Source organism: Haemaphysalis longicornis, unplaced genomic scaffold (assembly GCF_048455015.1).
Source record: "Haemaphysalis longicornis isolate Haplotype H1 unplaced genomic scaffold, Haemaphysalis longicornis Haplotype H1 scaffold_12, whole genome shotgun sequence".
Taxonomy (NCBI): Eukaryota; Metazoa; Arthropoda; class Arachnida; order Ixodida; family Ixodidae; genus Haemaphysalis; species Haemaphysalis longicornis.
The window spans coordinates 119,890,548-119,910,370 of NW_027526225.1; the positions used below are offsets into that span (position 1 = coordinate 119,890,548).

Sequence of the window (19,823 nt, forward strand, 5' to 3'; positions counted from 1 at the left end):
GTTGTAGTTACGAACAATGTTAATATTTGGGGGGCAACTCATTAGAGACTGTGATTTTATTAATTTTACCATTATTTCAAATAATAAGTTGCTTGAAGAGTTTCGAAAGTTTTTTGAGCGTGCCTATGAAAACGTTGCCTTCGTGGTGAACCGGTGCACCGCGACTGCCAGCTAGTTTAACAAGAAAAATGAAAACGTGGCGTTAAACAGTCGTGGACGATGACAAGATAGGACGCATACAAGCGCCCGTATCTGCCGTATCATGTCTTCGTCGAAGTATGTTTTGTTTCTTCTTTTCGTCGGCTACAAATTTTGCGGCGGCATATTACCCGCTCAGTCATACGTCCTTCGACTGTGGCATGAGCAACGTCAGGTGCGGTCACGCATTGCCTGCTGTTTCACTGAACACGGCTACCACAGAAACGGGAGGATTTCGGCTTCCTTGTACCTCGTAAACGTGTGAATGTATAGTGAAGAAAGCAAATCCCAAAAACTGCTTAAGAATCCAGTTGTCATGCCAAGCCCAAGCCAAAAAGGGGGTCTTCCCATGAACCCCCATGACGACATGGCTTACGAGGCGCAGTTTCCTCTCTAGTATACTTACTAAGAAAATATGCCCTCAGACCAGCTGAGCAATATCGAGGCAGTGCCCTGCCACGCGCCTCCCACTTGGATCTCTCACCTGTGTCAAGAGTGCTTCGCCTGCGCTTGACAGCATGATAACACCAAGGTCACACAGTGCTCCAGACACTATGTTACGAACTGTACCTTTCTGATAACTGAAGAAAATAGAGTGTTAGATGAAGCCTCAAATTGTTGTTTACGGGTCGGGAAGGAACAAGCAGTCAGAAGACACTCTCTTCCACTTATCCCACACCAACAAAAAAAGGGGGGGGGGAAGGAACCAATGTTTGGTTCTTGAAGCAACTGCGGCCAAAAAAATAAACACGAACGTCCGAAGTCCCTCGACACGTTAGCTACAGACACACAAACGTGACAACTAACTTCTGCCACAGCTGGGTCGCCGGACTCACATGCGCGCAGGGTTACAGTTAACTGTTTCCAGGGGTTTAAACAGCAGCAGCCTGGTCACAACTGTGATGATGCCAAGCGAAATCCAAATTGAGCCCCCCACTTTTGCCTCCCTCTTCTCCCCGAGTGAACGTGTGGACTGACCGATTGAAGCGCTTGACAGTGCCCTGCTTGGTGGCCCCATCTCCCTTGCTGCCAGCCTCCAAGATGGAGGAGCGGTTGGGTGGGAACAGGCCATAGTTGCAGGGGCCGGACAGCTGCGGGTGCTGCTGCATGTCCTGCAACCAGGGGGAAGAACCCCCAGGTCAGCTTCTCCCAGGCCGTGGGTCAAGCAGAGAGGAACTATAACGTGGCTGGAACACTCTCCAAAGTGAAGAATAACTGGATAGAAATAAGGATGCTTACACGCCAGAACAAGTGCCTTGTACACGTATACATAACAGGCCCCGAAAACAGATCCAGTTGCTCTTCATTGTGGAGAGTGTCTGCTTGTACCAGCTGCGACTTGAGTTCACAGCGAAAATGCACCAGTAACTAAGCAAAAGTATGTTAGGGCAAGATCTCACCATAGCTCTGTACAAGGCATGGTGCCACCCGATGGTACGTCGGCAGGCAACGTGGCTCTAGAGAGCATTCGCACCCCGAGCTAACTAGCCAATGGCTGTGCGAGCGGACGTTATATTCTGCACCCTCTCTGGGCACGATGGTCATGCTTGGTGCGCCGGCACACATTTCACAAAAAATTAATGCCAAGGAGAAACGGCATCTAACACTGCCTTCAGATGACAATGTCTCCCAGTGCACTTGTAATGCTGCTGATAAAGGAAGAACTGCTACCACATTAAGTGCGGTGTGGTGGAAAAGCTGGGAAAATCCCCTTCACCTAAAGTTTACCTTGTAAGAGGAACTCCCCAGCTCTTCTCTGAGATGATAAAGGGATGCTGGAATGTACGCATGTAAAATTTTTATCATTTCGCTGCTCCAAGGAAGAGGTTGACGCCAGGTTGTATGGACAATAATTTAAATTGCCAGGCCCGATGGCTGCTTTTCTGGTAGAGGTGCAAAGCGAAAACGCCCATGCGTTCGAGATTTTGGCGCACGTTAAAGATTCCCAGACGGTCAAAATTAATCCAGAGCCCTCCACTACGGCGCACCTCGTCGCCTGTGTAGCATTGGCGCGTTAAACCTTATAATCAATTGCGAGAGTGTAACTATGATAAACCATTGCATATGAGCAGACAAAGTTGTGCAAAGCGAAAACGCCCATGCGTTCGAGATTTTGGCGCACGTTAAAGATTCCCAGACGGTCAAAATTAATCCAGAGCCCTCCACTACGGCGCACCTCGTCGCCTGTGTAGCATTGGCGCGTTAAACCTCATAATCAATTGCGAGAGTGTAACTATGATAAACCATTGCATATGAGCAGACAAAGTTGTTCTCTGAGTTAGGTGAAAGCCATATTCTAGGGTGAGAAAGCCCTGTTGCCAGATGAGGTGATCCCCTACAGAAACCTGCCCGTTTCCAGTTGGAAAGGAAGCACTTCACAAGAACGGTTTGTTGGTGACTGCCCTGTGGCCAAATTAATTTAAATTCGTCGCCATGACAGAACCGACTGGGAGCTTACCTCTTGGTTTAACTTCCTAGGATTCACTTGCAACAACCAACTGCTACACTGGTTGAAAGAACTGAATCGTCACATGAACACACACTGTGGTTAAAATCGCTATGTCACGGGGCAAAAAGTCAGCAGAAAGATCAGTGCGACAATCAACGCAGTGTCCTCCGACGGCACTCCCCAAAGAAGCGCTCACCTGTGCCCCCTGGTTGGAGTCGTCGTCGTCCCAGTCGTCATCCCAATCATCGCCGTTGTCGTACTGCGGTGCTTGCGGAGCAGCGCTCAGGGCAGGTGGGCCAGCGTCGTACTTGGCCGGCAGAGGGGGCGGAGGCATCGACGGCGGAGGTGCGCTGGCGGGCAGAATCTGGGGCAGGGGAGGGGGAGAGAGTGACCCGCTGCGTGCATCCGCTAAATCAGAGCACGAGACAGGCAGGACGTGAACAGTATTCCTGCAATGAATAACTTCACCACAGCGAAGCGTTACCAGCCGTGAAACCTAGGGGTCACCTTCCTGCCACCCCAGCCACAAAGAGCCAACAGATAAGAGCGAGCCTAACGAATTTTCAGGGTCTCTTCACGTCTGGACAAAAAAACTTTTGGCACCCCGGTGAATTTGATGCAGATTTCATGCATGTAGAAAATCTAGGAGGGCGCAGCCACTTCACATAAGCACTCGTAATTCACTAACCGGTTTAAGAGAATGAAAACGAGAAACGAGTTCATAACCGCACATTCCATTCTCCATTCGGGACAGCAATGCAAGCACCAAAATCTGACAATGATGGTTAGAGAGAGAGCAAAAAAAAAAAAAAAAAGAAGGAGAGGGGCGGACACACAGGACTTGGACAGCTTAACTGTATCGTTACGGCGGAAAAATGGCCGATTTTGGGTGCTTGCACAGAAATTTTGTTTCACTACAGCAACTGTAAATATTTACCATTGTTATGCATGAAATTGTAGCTTATAGTTTGCGCTTTCAAATGCATAACAGCAGTTCTGTGAAAGGAATAACTATGCAGAGTTTAGTTGCCGAAAAACAGAAAAAAATGCACGAAAAGTGTAAACACAATAGAAAAAGGCGATTTTACCGAGCTAGAAAATTATTTTACAAAATGTGAAATATACACGTTGTTCCCAGGTTCCTTTGCTGTCATTCAATATATACACCAATCCTGCACACCATGGTCTGGATTTTTTTAAGGCCCATCAATCTAGCGGCTTTGACAGCTGTGCCACCCAGCAAAGCAGTCATGGGATGGCAGAAAGCAAAGGTAAACATCGCAACTGGAGAGAAAGGTGTTCGTTCTGCTTTGTGTCTTTGTTCTCCCTAGCAGATCTTGCAATTCCTTCTCCATCCCTTTTGGCTGGTGTTGTGCAGGATCCAGGGGCGAAAAGGGGGCGTGTCTCCTTGTGACGCTTTGCTGTACTCAAATATCTGCTTCAAATCAATCTGATGATCCCACGTGCTTGCTAGAGTTATCACTGCTCATGCAGTAAGAAAAAATCAGCAGGAGCAACTGCCAAAGCCCCAGCAACAGTAGACAGCCTTTGCGGAAAGCGGCATGGACACCACTTCCGGCCAACTCTGAGCGACCTTGGGTTAAAATTGCGCTCACAGTGCGGCCTCGGCTCTCGAAATGCAAACAAATGAAACTGAAAGAGGGGTTGCCTATAAATACACCAAATGGTGACAGTTGTCTGCAAGGTGCTGTTTTGAGTTTTCGCGGGACATTTGAAGTCATCAGAAGTCTATGCCCAATGGCCTGTGGCACCGTAACAAAAGAGTTGATCACGCCTGACCGCATTCCTATGGGGCTCACTAATTCATGACCCTTTGGGGCTTGGAAAGCATTGCGCTTCAATACGGAAAGTTTTAATGATCTATGAAAACGCTCCTATTGGCCTACTTTGCTTAATCTAGACTTTTATTACTGCTGTACTGAAAGACAAAAATAAACAAGAAAGCCATTTTAGTTTATCTAGTTCGCACTAGATGGCATTCGCTGTCTAACAACAAGCAAGTTTTATTGCTTATTCCAATGTAAAAGTGATATAATAGCAAAATAAGAAAACTAGGCCATTAGGAGCACCTCCGTGGATCTGTAAACCTCCTCGTATTGGAGAACGATGGTTTTTGATTGAAGCCATGCTTCATGAATTAGTAACTTGTGCAGGAGTGTGATCGGGTGAGTTCCCCCTTAATCCAGCAGTAGTAACAGGTGTGCGAGAGTTACGCCTGATCAGCAAGATAAGAAAGCAATGCTCATTGATACAGCCTACTGCCAGGCATAAGCACAGATTGTTCGGGGAGAGTGTTCAGGCCAGCTATTGTTCTTGCATTGAAAGGCTGATAAATCAATAATGGTGTAAAGAAAAAGAGCTCTAAGTGGAGTCTACCCAAGCTTAGATAAAAGGGAACCACAAAGAACACAGAAGTAAAAAAAATCCTACAAGGCCAGCTTTTGTGCAGCAACGGGTGACGAAATATTAAGCTATGTAAAAGGAAACCTGATATTATTAACACCTGAATTACAGTGATACCAAGAAACAAAAGAGAACAAGAATTTGTGTTACAACGCGACGTTCAACGTGACTATTTTCTGAACTTGTAGAATTTAAGGAATGAATAGGATAAAAAGAAAAACTCCCTTTAGAGAGCCACCCCTGCTGATTACATTCATTACATGGCTGATGTGCTGTTCTTGCAAGGGGACGGTTGTTACCAAGATGTCTAAATTTAAACAAAAAAAATATCAAGGAAAAGTAAGGAATGAATAGCAAAAATTGTAACAAATAGAACAGCAACGAATGAGTAAGTGAGTAACCCCTGGTAGATACCTAATTGCTCAGGTCAATGTTATGTATTGTGTAGTTCGATTCAGCCCAAGTGGTGTCTAACTGCCTAAACATGACAGGCACAGTTCAATGGAAATGCTCGGCAATTATTTTTCACCTACGTCATTCCCCTCCCAACAGCAATACAATCGAGACAGTTCACAAGATGGAAGCCTCTACACGTCAGCTTACCTCAACATAGTCTTCGGGGAAGAGCCCAGTCTCCCCACGGGCGTTGATCCCCTCACACCAGCCTTCTCCGACATTCTGAAACAAGGGGAAATTCAGCACCCCTTGCTATGCCCTCAAGTGTTCAGAGATAAATTGTCCATTCTTCATTCATTTCGCTGTCCCGGTAGTACAGTTCGACTTTATGAAGCAAATAAACCAGCAGCAGCTTAGCAGAGTTTGGGTCGCCAAGAGGGTGATTGCGGGATATCAGTGCAAGCAGATATATATAAAACTGTAGAGCTCTATCTCTGAAATGAAGAGTTATCACAGAAAGACACTGTGAAGGAAGGCATGATAATAAAGGGCTGCCGTGGTAGCACCAACAGCAAAGGGATTTGTAAGGACCCTGAATAGAACGAGCACACACGAAACTCGTTTCTCCCCTCCCGGACAACTACACCCACGTCTACCATGTGCATCGAAAGAGTGGCTTTCAGGAAACACAAACGAAGCACATATGCCCTGCAAAACGGTGCTTTGCTGGAGGAATAAGCCTGGTTCCCCGAGACACACAGCAAATAGCAGAAAACACACCAGTCAAGAACACAGCCTCCCGGAATAGGACTGAAGCTGTGCAACTACACTAAAGGCCTGCAACAGTGGAAAGGAGTTCTCTTTTTTGCAGTGCGGTTTAGCCCCATTGTCGGTCATGTTAACATTTAGAGTGTGTCAATATGCGCTCTTTGGCCCAATTTACATGCATTTTCGCACACACAAATGAGAGTGCGCTCAAAAATGCCGCTTTCGGTTGGTCATCCTCCTCTCGCAATTTGCGAGGTGAGATACAGGTACAACCTGCCAGCATCTAAGAAACTGCGAGCAGGTATTTTCTATGCAGCCTGGCCGTGACCTAATGAACAATGACGGCAAAGGGGGTTAACATTTTGAACCTATGAACCTGAGAAAGAATTTAACTGTGTTGCAATCCACTGTAATGCATTGCAACGGTCCATGGGCCAGAACGGCGGCCTGGTGCTATCTCCCCCTGCAAGCTTTAGAAACGAACTAAAACAGCAGGCTTCCACAAGACAGCAAAGTGAGCTACTACGCGAGTTGAACTCCACTATGTACCACAAATAAGAGCTCACAAACACACTTGTTTCCCTCTGATCCCTCTCTACCATGCAATCACCTCAGGCAACAACCGACAGACTCAAGTCACCACTTTTAGCTTACTACACATGGCACTTGATCATACTAGAGAAAAAATGAATTATTTAAGGTGCGTGACTGGCGCTTAAATTTCTGTGCAATCTTAAAGGAGCCATGAAGACAAAACACAAGATTGTGTTATTCGAAAGATTTCGTGTTTTATAGTGCCCCCAGCGCTTGTCCAAATACAAACGATGCTTTCTTCACTGAGAAAGTAACTAATTTAAGCTAAAATTTCGATTTTCCCGCTAAATCATGCTTTTTGTGATCTGAAATGACATCACAGGGCCGTGTTTACCATTAGTGAACCTAGATGGCGTCACCACACCGTCGCAAGCTGTTTGTTTGTTTGTGAACGTATTTGTACCTGGCTTGTTTTGTTCATGGAGACAATCGTTCCGTGAAACATGGTGCTCGCTCGACAAATACGGTCACGTAAGCCATCGTCGCTTGCGTCAATCGGCCAGCGTCGTCTGAAACAACCCCAAGCCCCGCAGTCCTGTGCAGCTAAACCAAGCATAGTCCGCGCAGTACCAACAGCAGTACGCATCGGTACTTCTATGTTTACGTGTGCTTTCGTAACTTCCACTGTTTGTCCCACCATTCTTAGAAAAGAATGTGCGCTAAATTTAAGCGCAAATAGCTGACATCCGGTGGCATTTGCTTTTGCCACCCTCTGCCAATCGCAGAGCTGTCTGGTATGACATCATAGCTTCTGTTGCGGGAAATGAGCTGCTGGGTCGCATGGCCATTCCCTTTTTTTCCTAATCACTCAGCTCATTTGAGCGAAGTTTACGTTAAAAGTGGTGTCAGTATGATTCTAACGAGGCAATCTTTTGAATGAACCAAACTTGTGTTTTCTCTTCATGGCTCCTTTAACGGACACATTTTTGTGTTTGCAAGGCCATGTCAGAGGAAGAAAACGCAGAAATCAAAGCATGGAAGCTCTTATTCCTTTTACCACACAGAATGAACAATAAGCCTTCTATGAAAACTGCAGTTCAAAATGACGCATGGAAAAAAAAAAACCCACTGGTGGCCTACGTGTGGTTAGAGCAAAGACTTAGGCGCCACCCACCTTGTTGATGATTGTGACTGTCTCGTTGGCCCAGATGCTAATCTCACCCGCTGCCTGGGGCTCAAAGTCGTACAGCGCTTTGGCCTGCAAAGGTCGGTAGGGGGCAGCCACAATCAGTAACGGACGCATCACAAACCACAGGCTCACAATTGAACTGAAGCCTAAAAGTTATACCAGTAGAGGCTAAAATACTGTAATGTTGTTTTCTTTTTTTAGACAAAAGCTGCAGTTGAACTTTTAAGAATACTACAGGTTTCACAACACCACAACTGACACACATTCTACAAGTGAAGGATATACTTAGATCTCCCAAGGAGAAATACTTTACACACGTGCCCCCATTCATCAGTGTTTTTCCCCTCCACGAGGAAAACTACTACTGTTGCTGAGAGACAGAGCTCCAACACACAGACTTGGCCACAAAGCCACGATAGCTGGTCTAGCAGAACTGTGTATGACATAGCAGCTTCCACAGGTTTTACAGGAAGATGTTTCTAGGAAAGTCTTGCTCATCGTGGGCTCCTGAATTTCCGAGGTCCCGTTTCCCATACCAGACCTCTTGCCCATCAGGCGACGTCCAATGTCCAGCCGTAAAGAAACACCCTCCTCACAAGGACTTTGCAAGCTGAACGGTGCCCTGAGGAATGGGGACACAGAGGGCCAGGGAAGGACGTTTTTTTCCTCTAAAATCTGCCCCTCACTACCTACTCTTGTACAAAATTCTGGCTCTCCTGAACGTCATCACACATTTTACTACTACGGGGTTTCTCTGTGGTGCCAGAACAGCTTTCTCTCATGGTTTTGTCACCCTAAAATTTATTTTTAACCGTATAAAGAATTACTAACTTGTGCAGTAGTGTGATCAGGTGTCATTCGATTGTTGCACTTTCAGCAGTTAATCCCAATGCGCTTGCTTTTACGAGCAGTGAAAGCTAAAACGTTTGTGAGCTACTCTTCACATGATAATGGCAAATGCAACATGTTCGCTGAAGGTCCAGCTAGCAATGGCCATATCATAGGGCCCACCGAGAAACTACGGTGCGAGTTCCAGTTAACAGATAATTGTCACATTTTTGAGGACACTAAAATTCTTCCCTGGCAAAGAATTTTTTCATACATGGCATACAAAAATGCAAAAAGAAAAAGAAAAAACGATGGACAAGCCCCTTGGCATCCTCCACTTGTGTTCTAGGGAAGCTGGCTGACAGACAAGAGGCTTTGTGTGTGTCAGTTTTTCCCCTACATAAACGCTCCCCAACTTGCCCTGCCAGCCAAACCTGGCTTCGCACTTAAGTTTACACTAAAAGCAAAGGTATCTTGAACCCCCCTTTCCCATTTCAGTGGGTCTTTCAATGCTTTCGCAGCCAAGAGGGGTGACGAATTACACTCATTTGATGTTAGCACATGAACATACCTCTACATTGCAAGCGTAATTAAGTGAGACCAAAAAATGTACCAGAGCCTGATACAACTGAAAGCCTGCCATTTTTTAGTGCTTTTAGTCTGACTTATAAAAGGGTGGCAAAGGCCTTGCTGCAGAAGCAGTTTGTCCAAAGCTGCTGGATGTGCAACAGGTGAACCACATTCTTCACGGAACATGGAGGTTTTCTTTGAATCCCAGTGAGGTTTTCAGCGTTGTGGTGCCGAGGGAGGAAAGGTACCAGAACACTGTCAATATAAACTGGGAGAAAAACGTACCGACAATGTTTCGTCAATGCCAATCCCGACGAATGGAAGCACTTCATTCGACCTTTTGAAACAAAGTTCCGAATCCACGCCGTTAGAGTGTTCACCCACCAACAACACACAGCAGGAAAACGTTGCAGGCGAGGTTCACTACAGCAACAGGTGCCCAGAGCGGCAGTGTAAAGTTTGTGCCACATGAAGTGACAACATGTAACCTACACATCGTGCCGCACACTCCGTACATGTAGCATGTCAGCGTTAACTGATTACTAGAGGTTGATAACGGGCAGCTATGGTCGTCCGTTAGATGTGTAAACGGTCAGTTCGCTCGATCGCAGAAACAGCAAGCTAAAAATCGGATGCAGTCTGGTTGCCACGTTACTCCGTAACTACCACATACAAAGTGATGCGGGCCAAGAGAGAAACGTATAAGTTATTGCATTGCGTCATCGCGCAATTAAGTGACGCCTTGAGCATTGACGTCCGGGCGTAACTGTTTACAGACACTCCCTGTTGCTGTTAGTAACGGGTTACCCAGATAGCAAAACAACACAACCACGAGTTGTCCATAGAAGTCTTAATCAGGTTACAGTCCAAGAGCAGGCCGACAACAAAATGCTCTACCAACCAAATTAAGTTGCCGATACGGGAAACTAAACACGTTACCTGCAAACCTTGGCCCTCCATGTTATGAGTCAAAGCAGCTTGCGAGGGGAATTCCCAGGCGTGTCAGCCGACTTTTAAGGGAAACACTGTCATTCGGGAGAAGTTTCGCCCATCACCAGCTCTACCACGTCCAGTGAAACGCTGGTGTTAACTCATAATCTTGCGTATTTTGTGCTTCGCACGGCTTCACACCCACCCCCCGAGCAGGCTCGGCACCAGTCACCAGCCATCCACACCTGTCTCGCAGAATTCAACAAAACAAAATATTTTACAATTATAAAGCCTATATTTAACTCAATAAACGTGTAAAATTAATATAAAATTTATTTGCGGTTATTCTTTAAATTAGTAGACAATTGATATGTTGGGTGTTTCCGCGGTGCTGGCCAGTTCCCGCCAAATGTTTAGTAAACGTCTTCGGTAAGAACGCATTACGCTGGGTGACGGCAGCCGATTCGAAAGGTTAATTGCAATCTTGCGACGAGCAGTGGTCTGAATACTGCGCTGATTGTTCGTAGCAGTCATGGGTCAGTGCGTGAGGCAACTGCGGGCCTGAGCTGTCGCGAAGCTTTGAAAGGAAAGCCAACGCGCCGGAGTGCCGGTGGCAGTGATACTTCAAAGGTCTGTCCAGGATACTGCAAAAACTGGTGTTTATTGGCCCCGATATCGTCTTTTACCACCGCTCCGCTGCCACACGCTTCGGCCTGCACCACCTGAATTGCCACCTCGGTGCAGTCTAGTCTGCTTCTTCCACAATGGCCAAGGTCCACGTCTGCAACGTTGTCGTCCTGGACAACCCGTCGCTGTTCTTTAACCCTTTCCAGTTCGAAATAACCTTCGAGTGCATCGAAGACCTCAAAGAAGGTAAGTGTAGGACACAGCTGTGCTTCAGATCGCACGAGGTCCCTGAACAATTGCTTCATTTTTGAATGCGTCCAGACCTGCCCAAGCCGGTCTTGTTGATGAGGCTACGCGCTTTCCCGCACCTAGCGTGTCCACCGCTGCGGCCGCTTTTGTTATGTAGGCAAAATACGCGACGTTTGAAATTTTAGCGCGCGTTAGGGAAGGCCAGGCGGTAAAATTAACCGCTAGACCTTTTACAAATTTCTGTTGAAAGGTGTTTTTTTGGACCCCCTCTCACTAATTTCGTTTGGCCAGTTTTCCACCCGTTTTGTTTTGTAACATATCTTTGAGCGTGGGCTTGTTGTGCTTCGTTCGCAGACCTGGAGTGGAAGATAATCTACGTCGGCTCGGCGGAGAGCGAGGACTACGACCAGATACTGGACACCGTCTACGTTGGACCCGTACCGGAGGGCAGACACATGTTTGTGTTCCAGGTGAGTTTGCCGTCACGACGGCGTAGCGCTCTGACCACCTGGTTGGCCACCTGGCCTTGCTAATCCCGATGTTCATCGAATGAACGATGTTTTCTTGAGCGCTGCCGCGAACAAACCATTCTAGTATTAGTGACGCGATCGTTACGCCAATTTGTCATTGTCAGAACGCAGCTTTTCGGCCCCGTTTTGAAGCCTACTAGTAAACTCTTGGCCTATTTTTTTGCGCACACGATTTTAAACCAGCATGTTGGGGCTTTGGAACCGCGTCTGAGAAATAATCTTCCCTTCTAATATACCTGACAATTAGTAAGGTACTGTTGGAACAGAAAAGCGGATCTCTACTTGTTTCTCAAGCTTGGAGTGAGCCAAGACCAATTTCTCAGTTAACTGACTTGGTTTGTGGAGTTGTGGCCAACAACAGAAACTCTCCCTTGAATGTCTAGAGTAAGCGTGCTGCCTTTAACCACACGTTTCAAGCTTCAGCCAGTTTGGGAAGGCAAAATAATAGCCGTTCTACATGTACACGAAAAATGACATTAGGTGCTTAATGCCTTAAGTTTTAATGCCATTAATTTGCTGCTACACGCAAAAATCTAATACCCGTGCCACACGTACATGAAAAATGACATTAAATGCTTAATGCCTTAACTTTTAATGCCATTAATTCGCTGCTACGTGCAAAAATCTAATGCCATTCACTCTAATGTCATTTTGGTTTAAGATATTCCGCAGAACTCCTTAATCTTCACGAACACCTTAAATCTGCCTACCCTCGAACGTGATGAGCACCAAATGAAACCAATGAAACTCTCAGAACCAGAGTGTTGACGCGGAAACGTAGCTGAACTTCGAAATAAGAAGATTTGTTATGCACCCTTGGTGCCAAAGTTTTGAAGATGAAGTTCACTAAAACAGTGGCGAAAGACAAAACATCGTGTTAGTCGTCGTTTTGAATTTTCTGGATTTGGCTACCTCTGGCAGGTGAATGCAGCTGCAGAAGCCACTTTTAGAAATGGCTCGCACCATTTTTTAGAAAGCGATTGAGCACTTTTGGTTATGTTACTTGGGAGGGAGTACGTAATATCCAAAGATGGGCTCCTTGGCAGAGCAAAGTCGGTGTTCCCAGTATGAAGTGCATAAGTCCTGTACATCTTCAGTTTAGGCCCCTTCTTTAACATCACCAGGCCAAGAAGGTACCGCCGCCTAGGGGAAGCAGGTGAAACTACTCATGTGATTTCCTGGCACCAGTGATTTCCCTACACCCCCCCTAGGGGGTGTGTAGACCCCCCCTAGTTTTTCTGGACACCCCCCCTGAATCCCCAAATTTCACTCTTGTCAGTCCTTGTATGGACCTTTTTCCAGTATCGATCTGCGCATGCGCGGCTGCCCGTCTGCTATTCTTGGCAGTAGCCTCGGGCAAAATAAACAAAAGTGCGTCCCCCGAGCTTGCTGTTAGCGTTGCACGTATTTATTTCCTTTTTTTAGACAGCTCGTGGCAAGTTCGTATGTCCACACAAAAAAGGCTTTCAAAGGAAAGGGGCAAAGTGGTTTGAGGCTGACCACGCTGCGAGCACATTGCTACCAGCCAGGGAGTAGCGAAAATGAAAAAATTCGAAGATTTTTTTTCAGCGTCTTTATTTGGCCTAGTACCATGTGCCCGGTCTTCAATTGCTTTTGTTTTTATGGACCCTGGATGATTAGCGCTGCTTTCACGCTGCGTCAAGTAAGACGTGTGCAAGTTTAATTATAAGAACTGCAAATAAATAACATATCGATTCGTCAGAGGCCACTGGTACAGAGCAAGAACAAGCCCGTGAGGAGGTACGAGCAAAGCATATATCGACAAGCACTCACTCAAAATTACTTCGACTGAGGCCGCCTTTGACCTTAACTAAGTGCAGTAAACACACATATAATTTACTTTCTTCATTGATTCGATGCCGTTCTTTGTTTACAAACGTAATCTTTGCAGAAGCTCTTTCAGCATTTACATTTAAAATGGGCAATTTGGCGAGGCGAAACGCTAGGGAAGCTAATCCTAGCGTTTTAATAAATCGGGAGCGTACAATCGGTGCCTGATTTATAAGTGCTGCATAATTCGTGTATTACCTAAACATTGTTTCAAGAACTCAAATTTCGTCACTGGCCCTGGTAACAAGTTCGAAAATGTCCTTATACGTTGAAAAATGGTGAGAAATTTTAAAAAAAACTGAATACGGACCTTTCATGGTAAAAAATGAATTTCTCTAAATTTGTTTTTTTCTTAGATTGAATAGCACCGCCTCTCAGGTGTATATACAGTCGAACACGGATATATCGAACACGGGTATATCGAATTATTGTCTATATCGAACTCGTGAATTATCCCCTTGAAAATTCTGTGTAAAAGTATAGGAATTCGTACATTTATATCGAACGGTATTTTTCCCGACATTGGGTATATCGAACGCCGCGCGAGCTGGAAAGTGCTCTTCGGCGGTCGCTGCACCCCCGATTTCCGCGGTGGCTTAGTGCCTTCGCCGAAACCCGACAGGGACAGAAGCCGGGGCCTCGGAGCGTCACGCTTACTTTCTCATGGATGACTGCTCGGCCAACCAAACCACCTGCGAGCTCGACAACATCGAGCTCAAGTTTCTGCCTCCGAACACAACAGCCAGGCTGCAGCCGCTCGACCGCTCGACTAAGTCGTTCAAGGTTGGGTACAGGAGGCGACTCCTCGATAGGCTTTGATGAACCTCCGCGTGGGCACCGAGCTTAAAGTTGACCAGCTGGGGGCCATACACATGATGACGGGTGCCTGGAACAGCGTAAATCAGAGCGTGGCCAACTGCTTCCGGAAGGCAGGCTTCGTGACGGCTGAATTTTCGGAAGCTTGCGAAGACGGCGACGACGACGAAGAGGGCATGGACGACACGTTTCGCGAGCTGTCGTCCCTTTTCCCGGCTGCTGTTCCAGCCGGAGTGTCTGCCGGCAACTTCGTGAACGCTGACAGGAATGTTTAGGCTGTTCCGAGCGCCGGTGACGAGGATATCGTAGCTGCGGTTGCAGGAACCCAGGCTGATAGCTCGAGTGGCGAAGATCGTCTGGACGAGGATGTGGCTACACGATCGTACTCCACCGGTGAACTGGCGGCTGCGTTCAGCTTCATTCGACGTAGTTTCAGCGACATGGAAGGAACTGGGCTGTCGGACCTGGATATCCTCGAGAAGATGGAGACCAGCGTCTTTAATTACATATACAGGACGAAGAAGCAGGCCAAGATCAGCAATTTCTTTTCACGCAAATAAAGCATCCTGTTACGTCGTTAGTGCGGACTTAGTTGTCATTCTTGAATGCGCCGATCGGTAAGGGGTCGTCCGCCACAGGTGAGGTCTCAGAGCCCATATTTTGTATGTCGAATTTTTCATATACCGAACTATGTCGCGAACCCCTTGGAGTTCGATATATCCGTGTTCGACTGTATATATATATATACATATATATATATATATATATATATATATATATATATATATATATATATATATAGAAAATGAAAAACGTACGTCACGGGGATGAGCGTTTGGTTAACAGACGTCTATTATTTAACTAGTGGGATAAAAAAACAGCTTTTCTAGTTTATGACCGCCCCCCTTCCCAGAGCCATTGAGACACCCCCCCTTGATTCGATGCCTGGGGAAACCCCTGCCTGGCACAGTGGCTTATGGCTGGTTGCCATGGTTCAGTCAATTGTGCCAGTAACTGCTGTTGCCACGAGTGATGCATTTGCATTCATGGCACCCTAATCTAGCTACATAGGGTGTATGCACTGACCCGTCAACCACACGGCGGCGACGGCACCAACTCCATTTGTATGGTTGCTGGGTGGACAGCATGTTTCTCGACACGAAACGTGGTTTGCAGCATGGTGTTGGCAAGATTGTTTGTGTGGGTGGTGTGTTGTTTGCGCGATTCGTAACTTGGCAAATGCCTCGTAAGGAGTAGCCATCATTGTTTTCGCTTGCAAATGGGGACTGGTTCACGCTTCCTACAACTGTGGTCCCAAAAATAGGCCGTGTGACGAAAGCTTCAAGTGCGTCTGGTTCTTTGCTATTTTGAAGCAAAGGCTGCGGCAGCGCCCAAAGACTGTCTGGCTGCATGCAGCAGGTGCACAAAGGAAGTGTCGATGATGGGGCGAATCAGTGCCAAACATGTGGCGTGCATTACGTTGCGGGTGAGGATGGTGCACTGTCAAATCTTTCACCTCGTGCCTGGTCACACCTTGCATAGTGCTTCAAATATTCACTAGTATCTAGGCCACACAGCTTTTTGTGTGGCTGAGACAAGCCCGATGTGGTGCCCCGCCTGAGCTGCTTGAGGGCTTTGAGGTAAACATAGAGCAAGGCCACTCGTCGGGTTTTTGGAGGCTTCAAACTATTTCTTTGCCTTCGACTGTTCCCTAATGACCAAGCATATTCTGGGAGCTTGTTTTGTTTATAATCTCCACTTCGTTTACACAAAGAGAACAACACCTCGGCTAACTTGCTCAGCTCCCTTCCAGCCAAAAGAAATGCAAGAAATATTGATAAGCTTTCCAATTTTGTGCCACAGGTATAGGCAGGAGTGACGGAATATGGGCTGGCACAAAAAACCCAGCTGTGGGCGTGTCCACCGCACGTTAGCATTCAAGTGATGCGACCAAGTGGAACCAGAGGCGCATTTATTGGCGGCCTCCAGTCACACAAACCTTCTGCGATGTCGTGGAGACATAGCCGGAAAGGTGGCTGGGGAGCTGCCACTGCTTCGTCTGTTTACCCTAATGCTGCGGGGCAAAGCAGTCCCTTTGGTGAACCAAACTGGCACTTTGTCTTCATCGCCCGTTGGAAGCCCTCAACAGTGCAAGCTTTTGAATTGCATGGGATTGTGCTTTATGAAAGCTAAATTAGCGAGGACCTTGTGAATCCCTTCTGATTGCAGGCTGACCCTCCGGACCCGAGCAAGATCCCCGTGCAAGATGCCGTCGGCGTCACCGTGGTGCTCCTGACGTGCTCCTACCGCAGCAAAGAGTTCATCCGGGTCGGTTACTACGTCAACAACGAATACACAGACCCAGAGCTCAAGGAGAACCCGCCGTCAACTCCACAGTTTGATCGGGTAGGCCTCCCCTCGCTCACGGGAGCGAGCTGGATCAGTTCTTTGACAGTGACTGCCCATCAAATCAACCCTTGCAGGGTGGCAGAGTGAATGCATTTGAATTCTTTTTATTGCTGCAAACAGTCTGTTGAGTGTCTTCGCTTGGTTTCAAAGCTCTACTCTCGCAGCATGCGGTGAAGGGCACAGACACTGCTTCGATGCCGTGCTGAATGGAATCCTAAAGCTCTGCAGCAACTCGTGTTGGCTGTAGGGGGCAACGTCACATGGATTTGAACCAAACGGTGCATCTGTGAAATAACTTCAGTTCAGTTCTTTTCTTGATTGCTCTCAATGCTGCTGTATGTGCTGCATGCAACAAAACACGTTCAACCTGTCAATTCAAGATCAAATTAACTGCTGTGGTGGCGCGTTGTCTATGTCCTAGGAAGTTTTTATGCGGAAGCATAGGAGGCTTAAACCGTGAAGAGATGCTGTGTGTTTAAAGCTTTGGTGGTGCCTGCGGGAACTGATCACGAGTGCATTTAGGAGTGCCTGTAGCTGGGTAATGGTAGCGCCGATATCGATAAAACTGCCTCTTTAACCCGCCTAAGATCTACTGCTGCTCTAGGCCCCAAAAGGAAGCGTGAACCGCATGGAGCGTTTTCACTAAGCGAAAATGCGCCACACACACCACAGGTGCGTCGACGCCGCTGCAAAAACCACCCGCACAGTGCGTGGTGCGAGTAGCTCTGGCAACTGCTTTTATAACCGCTCATTAAAATGCCACTCAAGGAACAAAGTTGCGTGTGCAGGAGGGGAGCTAATAATGTGGACAAAAGCGGCCCTATACAGCATCATCCACGCCTCTAGGGAAAGCGCCCGTCAAAGGTCTGCTGCCTTGGTAAGCCTAAACATCACTGTCCTGAGCGCTTCAAAACTGCTGCCATGACGAGCGTGCCTCCCAATTGGCGTAAGTCTTCAAGCTCCTCTCACTGACACGCGCGTCATTTTCTGACCAAAGTAGAAGCCGCCGCAGGCACTAACTCGTCGACACAGGCATCAAAATAATGCACATGCAACGCCAACGCTTCCAAATCGTGGGCAAAAACGCGCCATGCGGTTCACGCTTTAGACCAGTCTGCAGTAGCCCAACAGGCAAAGCTATACGACATGATGGCCTACGTTTTTAGTCTGGACTTGACGATGGTGCTCGCTGTTTGTGCAGCTTCAGCGAAACATCCTGGCCACCAACCCGCGGGTGACGCGGTTCAAGATCGACTGGGACGACAACCCCGGCGTGGAGAACATCCCCCCTGTGCAGCCCTCGGACTCCAATCAGATGGCCGCCTCGGAGGACAGCGTGGGGCCCCTGCTCAAGGCCCCCGTGCTCGCCAACGACAGCAACCACAGCATGGAGGTCGTCTGATAGCCAATGCCCATGCCCCCCCCTGGGCTGCCCTGTGTTACCCTCACTGTTCATCATTCATGCAGGGTGGCCAGCTCTGACATCGTCACCTGCCGAAGACGCAAGCCTTCTTCCACTCCACCACACCCTCTTAAGCAACTGGAGACTGCATTCTCTCTCCTGGGTGCTCACCCGGGGACGGGGGCACGCTGTGTCGTTCTCTTGTGTTTACGAAACTGTTCAATTTGCGTTCATAAAGGTTTATCTTATACCTCTTTAGTGGTGGTCCCTCTTGCGTCTTCAGATGAACAGCGCTAGGTTTTGGGATGGAGGCGAAAAGCAAAAACTCTCGTGTGTTTGAGGTTTCAGCGGACCTTAAAGATCTCCAGGTGGTCAAAATTAATCCGGAGCCCTTCTCATCGCCTGAATAGGGACCGGGCGGCCGTTGTATGGCGCCACCGTCGCTTCAGCGAACAGCGCCGCCCGTGGCGAACCGCTCGTCAGTGGAATGCCGGTGGCCGTCAGCGCAGCGTAACTGTGCATGGCTTTCTGTCGTTTTTCTGCAGTGCGGCTTGCAAAGCGTACGTAAACCCACGTGCATTTTTCAGATCGGTAAATCTTGACCGTGGATGTGACGCTTACGAGGCATGCCATGTGTGTGATTTACGCCCATACTCAGTATTTACAAATAGCAGACGACGCTCAATGCGCCAAGTTGGAAGTCAAGCTGGAAGTGAAAGTTCGTTGCTTCATGCAATTTTTTCATGCCTGCATGCAGTTTCGCGAATCGAGGAGTATATTGCCGCTAAATGCTCCCACAAAGCCGGTGTGTGCAACCGTTCTAGGAATGCTGCGGCGCTGGCCTTGGGCAGTTGATGATGAAACGGCGTCGACGTCGTGCACAAGCGAAAGTTGGGGGGTGTCTTCTAAGATTTACCTCAAAACAGAAATTGTTATGGACGACGCTTCCGTGACTTCATTACCTACGGCTGAAACGTTTTTAATTTCACAGAAATACTCTTACTACATCGGGAATCGGAATCGTTGATAGAATAAATACCGCATGATAGTAGAACGTTATTGCTTGTCGTGGAGAAGTATTGCTTTACAAGAATTGCAATAGTTGCTGGCTAGTTTGTAAATGGTTTTTGAGAAAACAATTCCTGCGTGGCTCAAGGACACGAGGCAGGAGGGTGCCCGAAACCCGTACTCAGCTTCACAACTGAATGCTGCGGTCGGTTTACAAGCTGTCGCCTACGCTTGAAAAATCATGCACTCCTCCGTCTAACAACGATGATGGTTTATCGCAAAGCTTTCTCGTATGGGCTTCCTTGGTTGCCTTCTGGATTTAAACTTTAACTAGTTGAGCGTCGAATTTGACCAGCACGCAGTTTGGTCTTTTGATTGCAGCGTCTTTGACTTTGACCATTTCCCATTCGATTTCGCAGGAAGAAAGCTTTGCGTTCAGCCATCATAATCATTAGACGGAGGGCTAAATGATTTTGCTGTTTAATTTTGAACTTCCATGCCCCCCTCTCCAAATGTGAACTTTGTCCAGCGTGTCGGAAATGTGTTTGTGCTGGAGTACTCGGGCTGATGCACCCATATTTGAGGCAACTAATCGCGCGTTTTTGGTGTCTTCACCAGACATTACACGATTTTTTAGGTACTCTG

At 47.4% G+C, this 19,823-nt stretch overlaps 2 protein-coding genes across 2 annotated transcripts in view; one reads left to right on the forward strand and one right to left on the reverse strand.

Annotated features, from left to right (window-relative positions):
• The window catches only part of Sh3px1 (sorting nexin 33-like protein SH3PX1), a 27,626-nt gene extending 17,093 nt beyond the window's left edge, over window positions 1-10,533 (reverse strand). The window contains exons 1-5 of the mRNA XM_077694395.1: window positions 10,296-10,533; window positions 7,944-8,027; window positions 5,675-5,749; window positions 2,844-3,011; window positions 1,177-1,310 (exon numbers count right to left, since the gene is read on the reverse strand). Of these exons, the coding sequence (XP_077550521.1) occupies window positions 1,177-1,310; window positions 2,844-3,011; window positions 5,675-5,749; window positions 7,944-8,027; window positions 10,296-10,316 (482 nt within the window). The 5' untranslated portion in view covers window positions 10,317-10,533. The remainder of the gene's footprint in view (window positions 1-1,176; window positions 1,311-2,843; window positions 3,012-5,674; window positions 5,750-7,943; window positions 8,028-10,295) is intronic.
• A 143-nt stretch (window positions 10,534-10,676) lies between these two features.
• Asf1 (histone chaperone asf1) lies at window positions 10,677-18,428 on the forward strand. Its single transcript, XM_077694398.1, has 5 exons — window positions 10,677-11,159; window positions 11,517-11,632; window positions 16,589-16,765; window positions 17,970-18,161; window positions 18,236-18,428. The coding sequence occupies exons 1-5, from the start codon at window positions 11,051-11,053 to the stop codon at window positions 18,248-18,250; spliced, it is 609 nt and encodes a 202-aa protein (XP_077550524.1). The 5' UTR covers window positions 10,677-11,050; the 3' UTR covers window positions 18,251-18,428.
• Window positions 18,429-19,823: the final 1,395 nt, after the last annotated feature.

What these genes read in the sequence shown, in the direction of transcription:
- Asf1 (XM_077694398.1), top strand. Translation starts at nt 11,051, where the DNA reads ATGGCCAAGGTCCACGTCTGCAACGTTGTCGTCCTGGACAACCCGTCG. An exon ending in CATCGAAGACCTCAAAGAAG is followed by an intron (nt 11,160 to 11,516) that starts GTAAGTGTAGGA and finishes CTTCGTTCGCAG; the next exon opens with ACCTGGAGTGGAAGATAATC. An exon ending in CAACTCCACAGTTTGATCGG is followed by an intron (nt 16,766 to 17,969) that starts GTAGGCCTCCCC and finishes CTGTTTGTGCAG; the next exon opens with CTTCAGCGAAACATCCTGGC.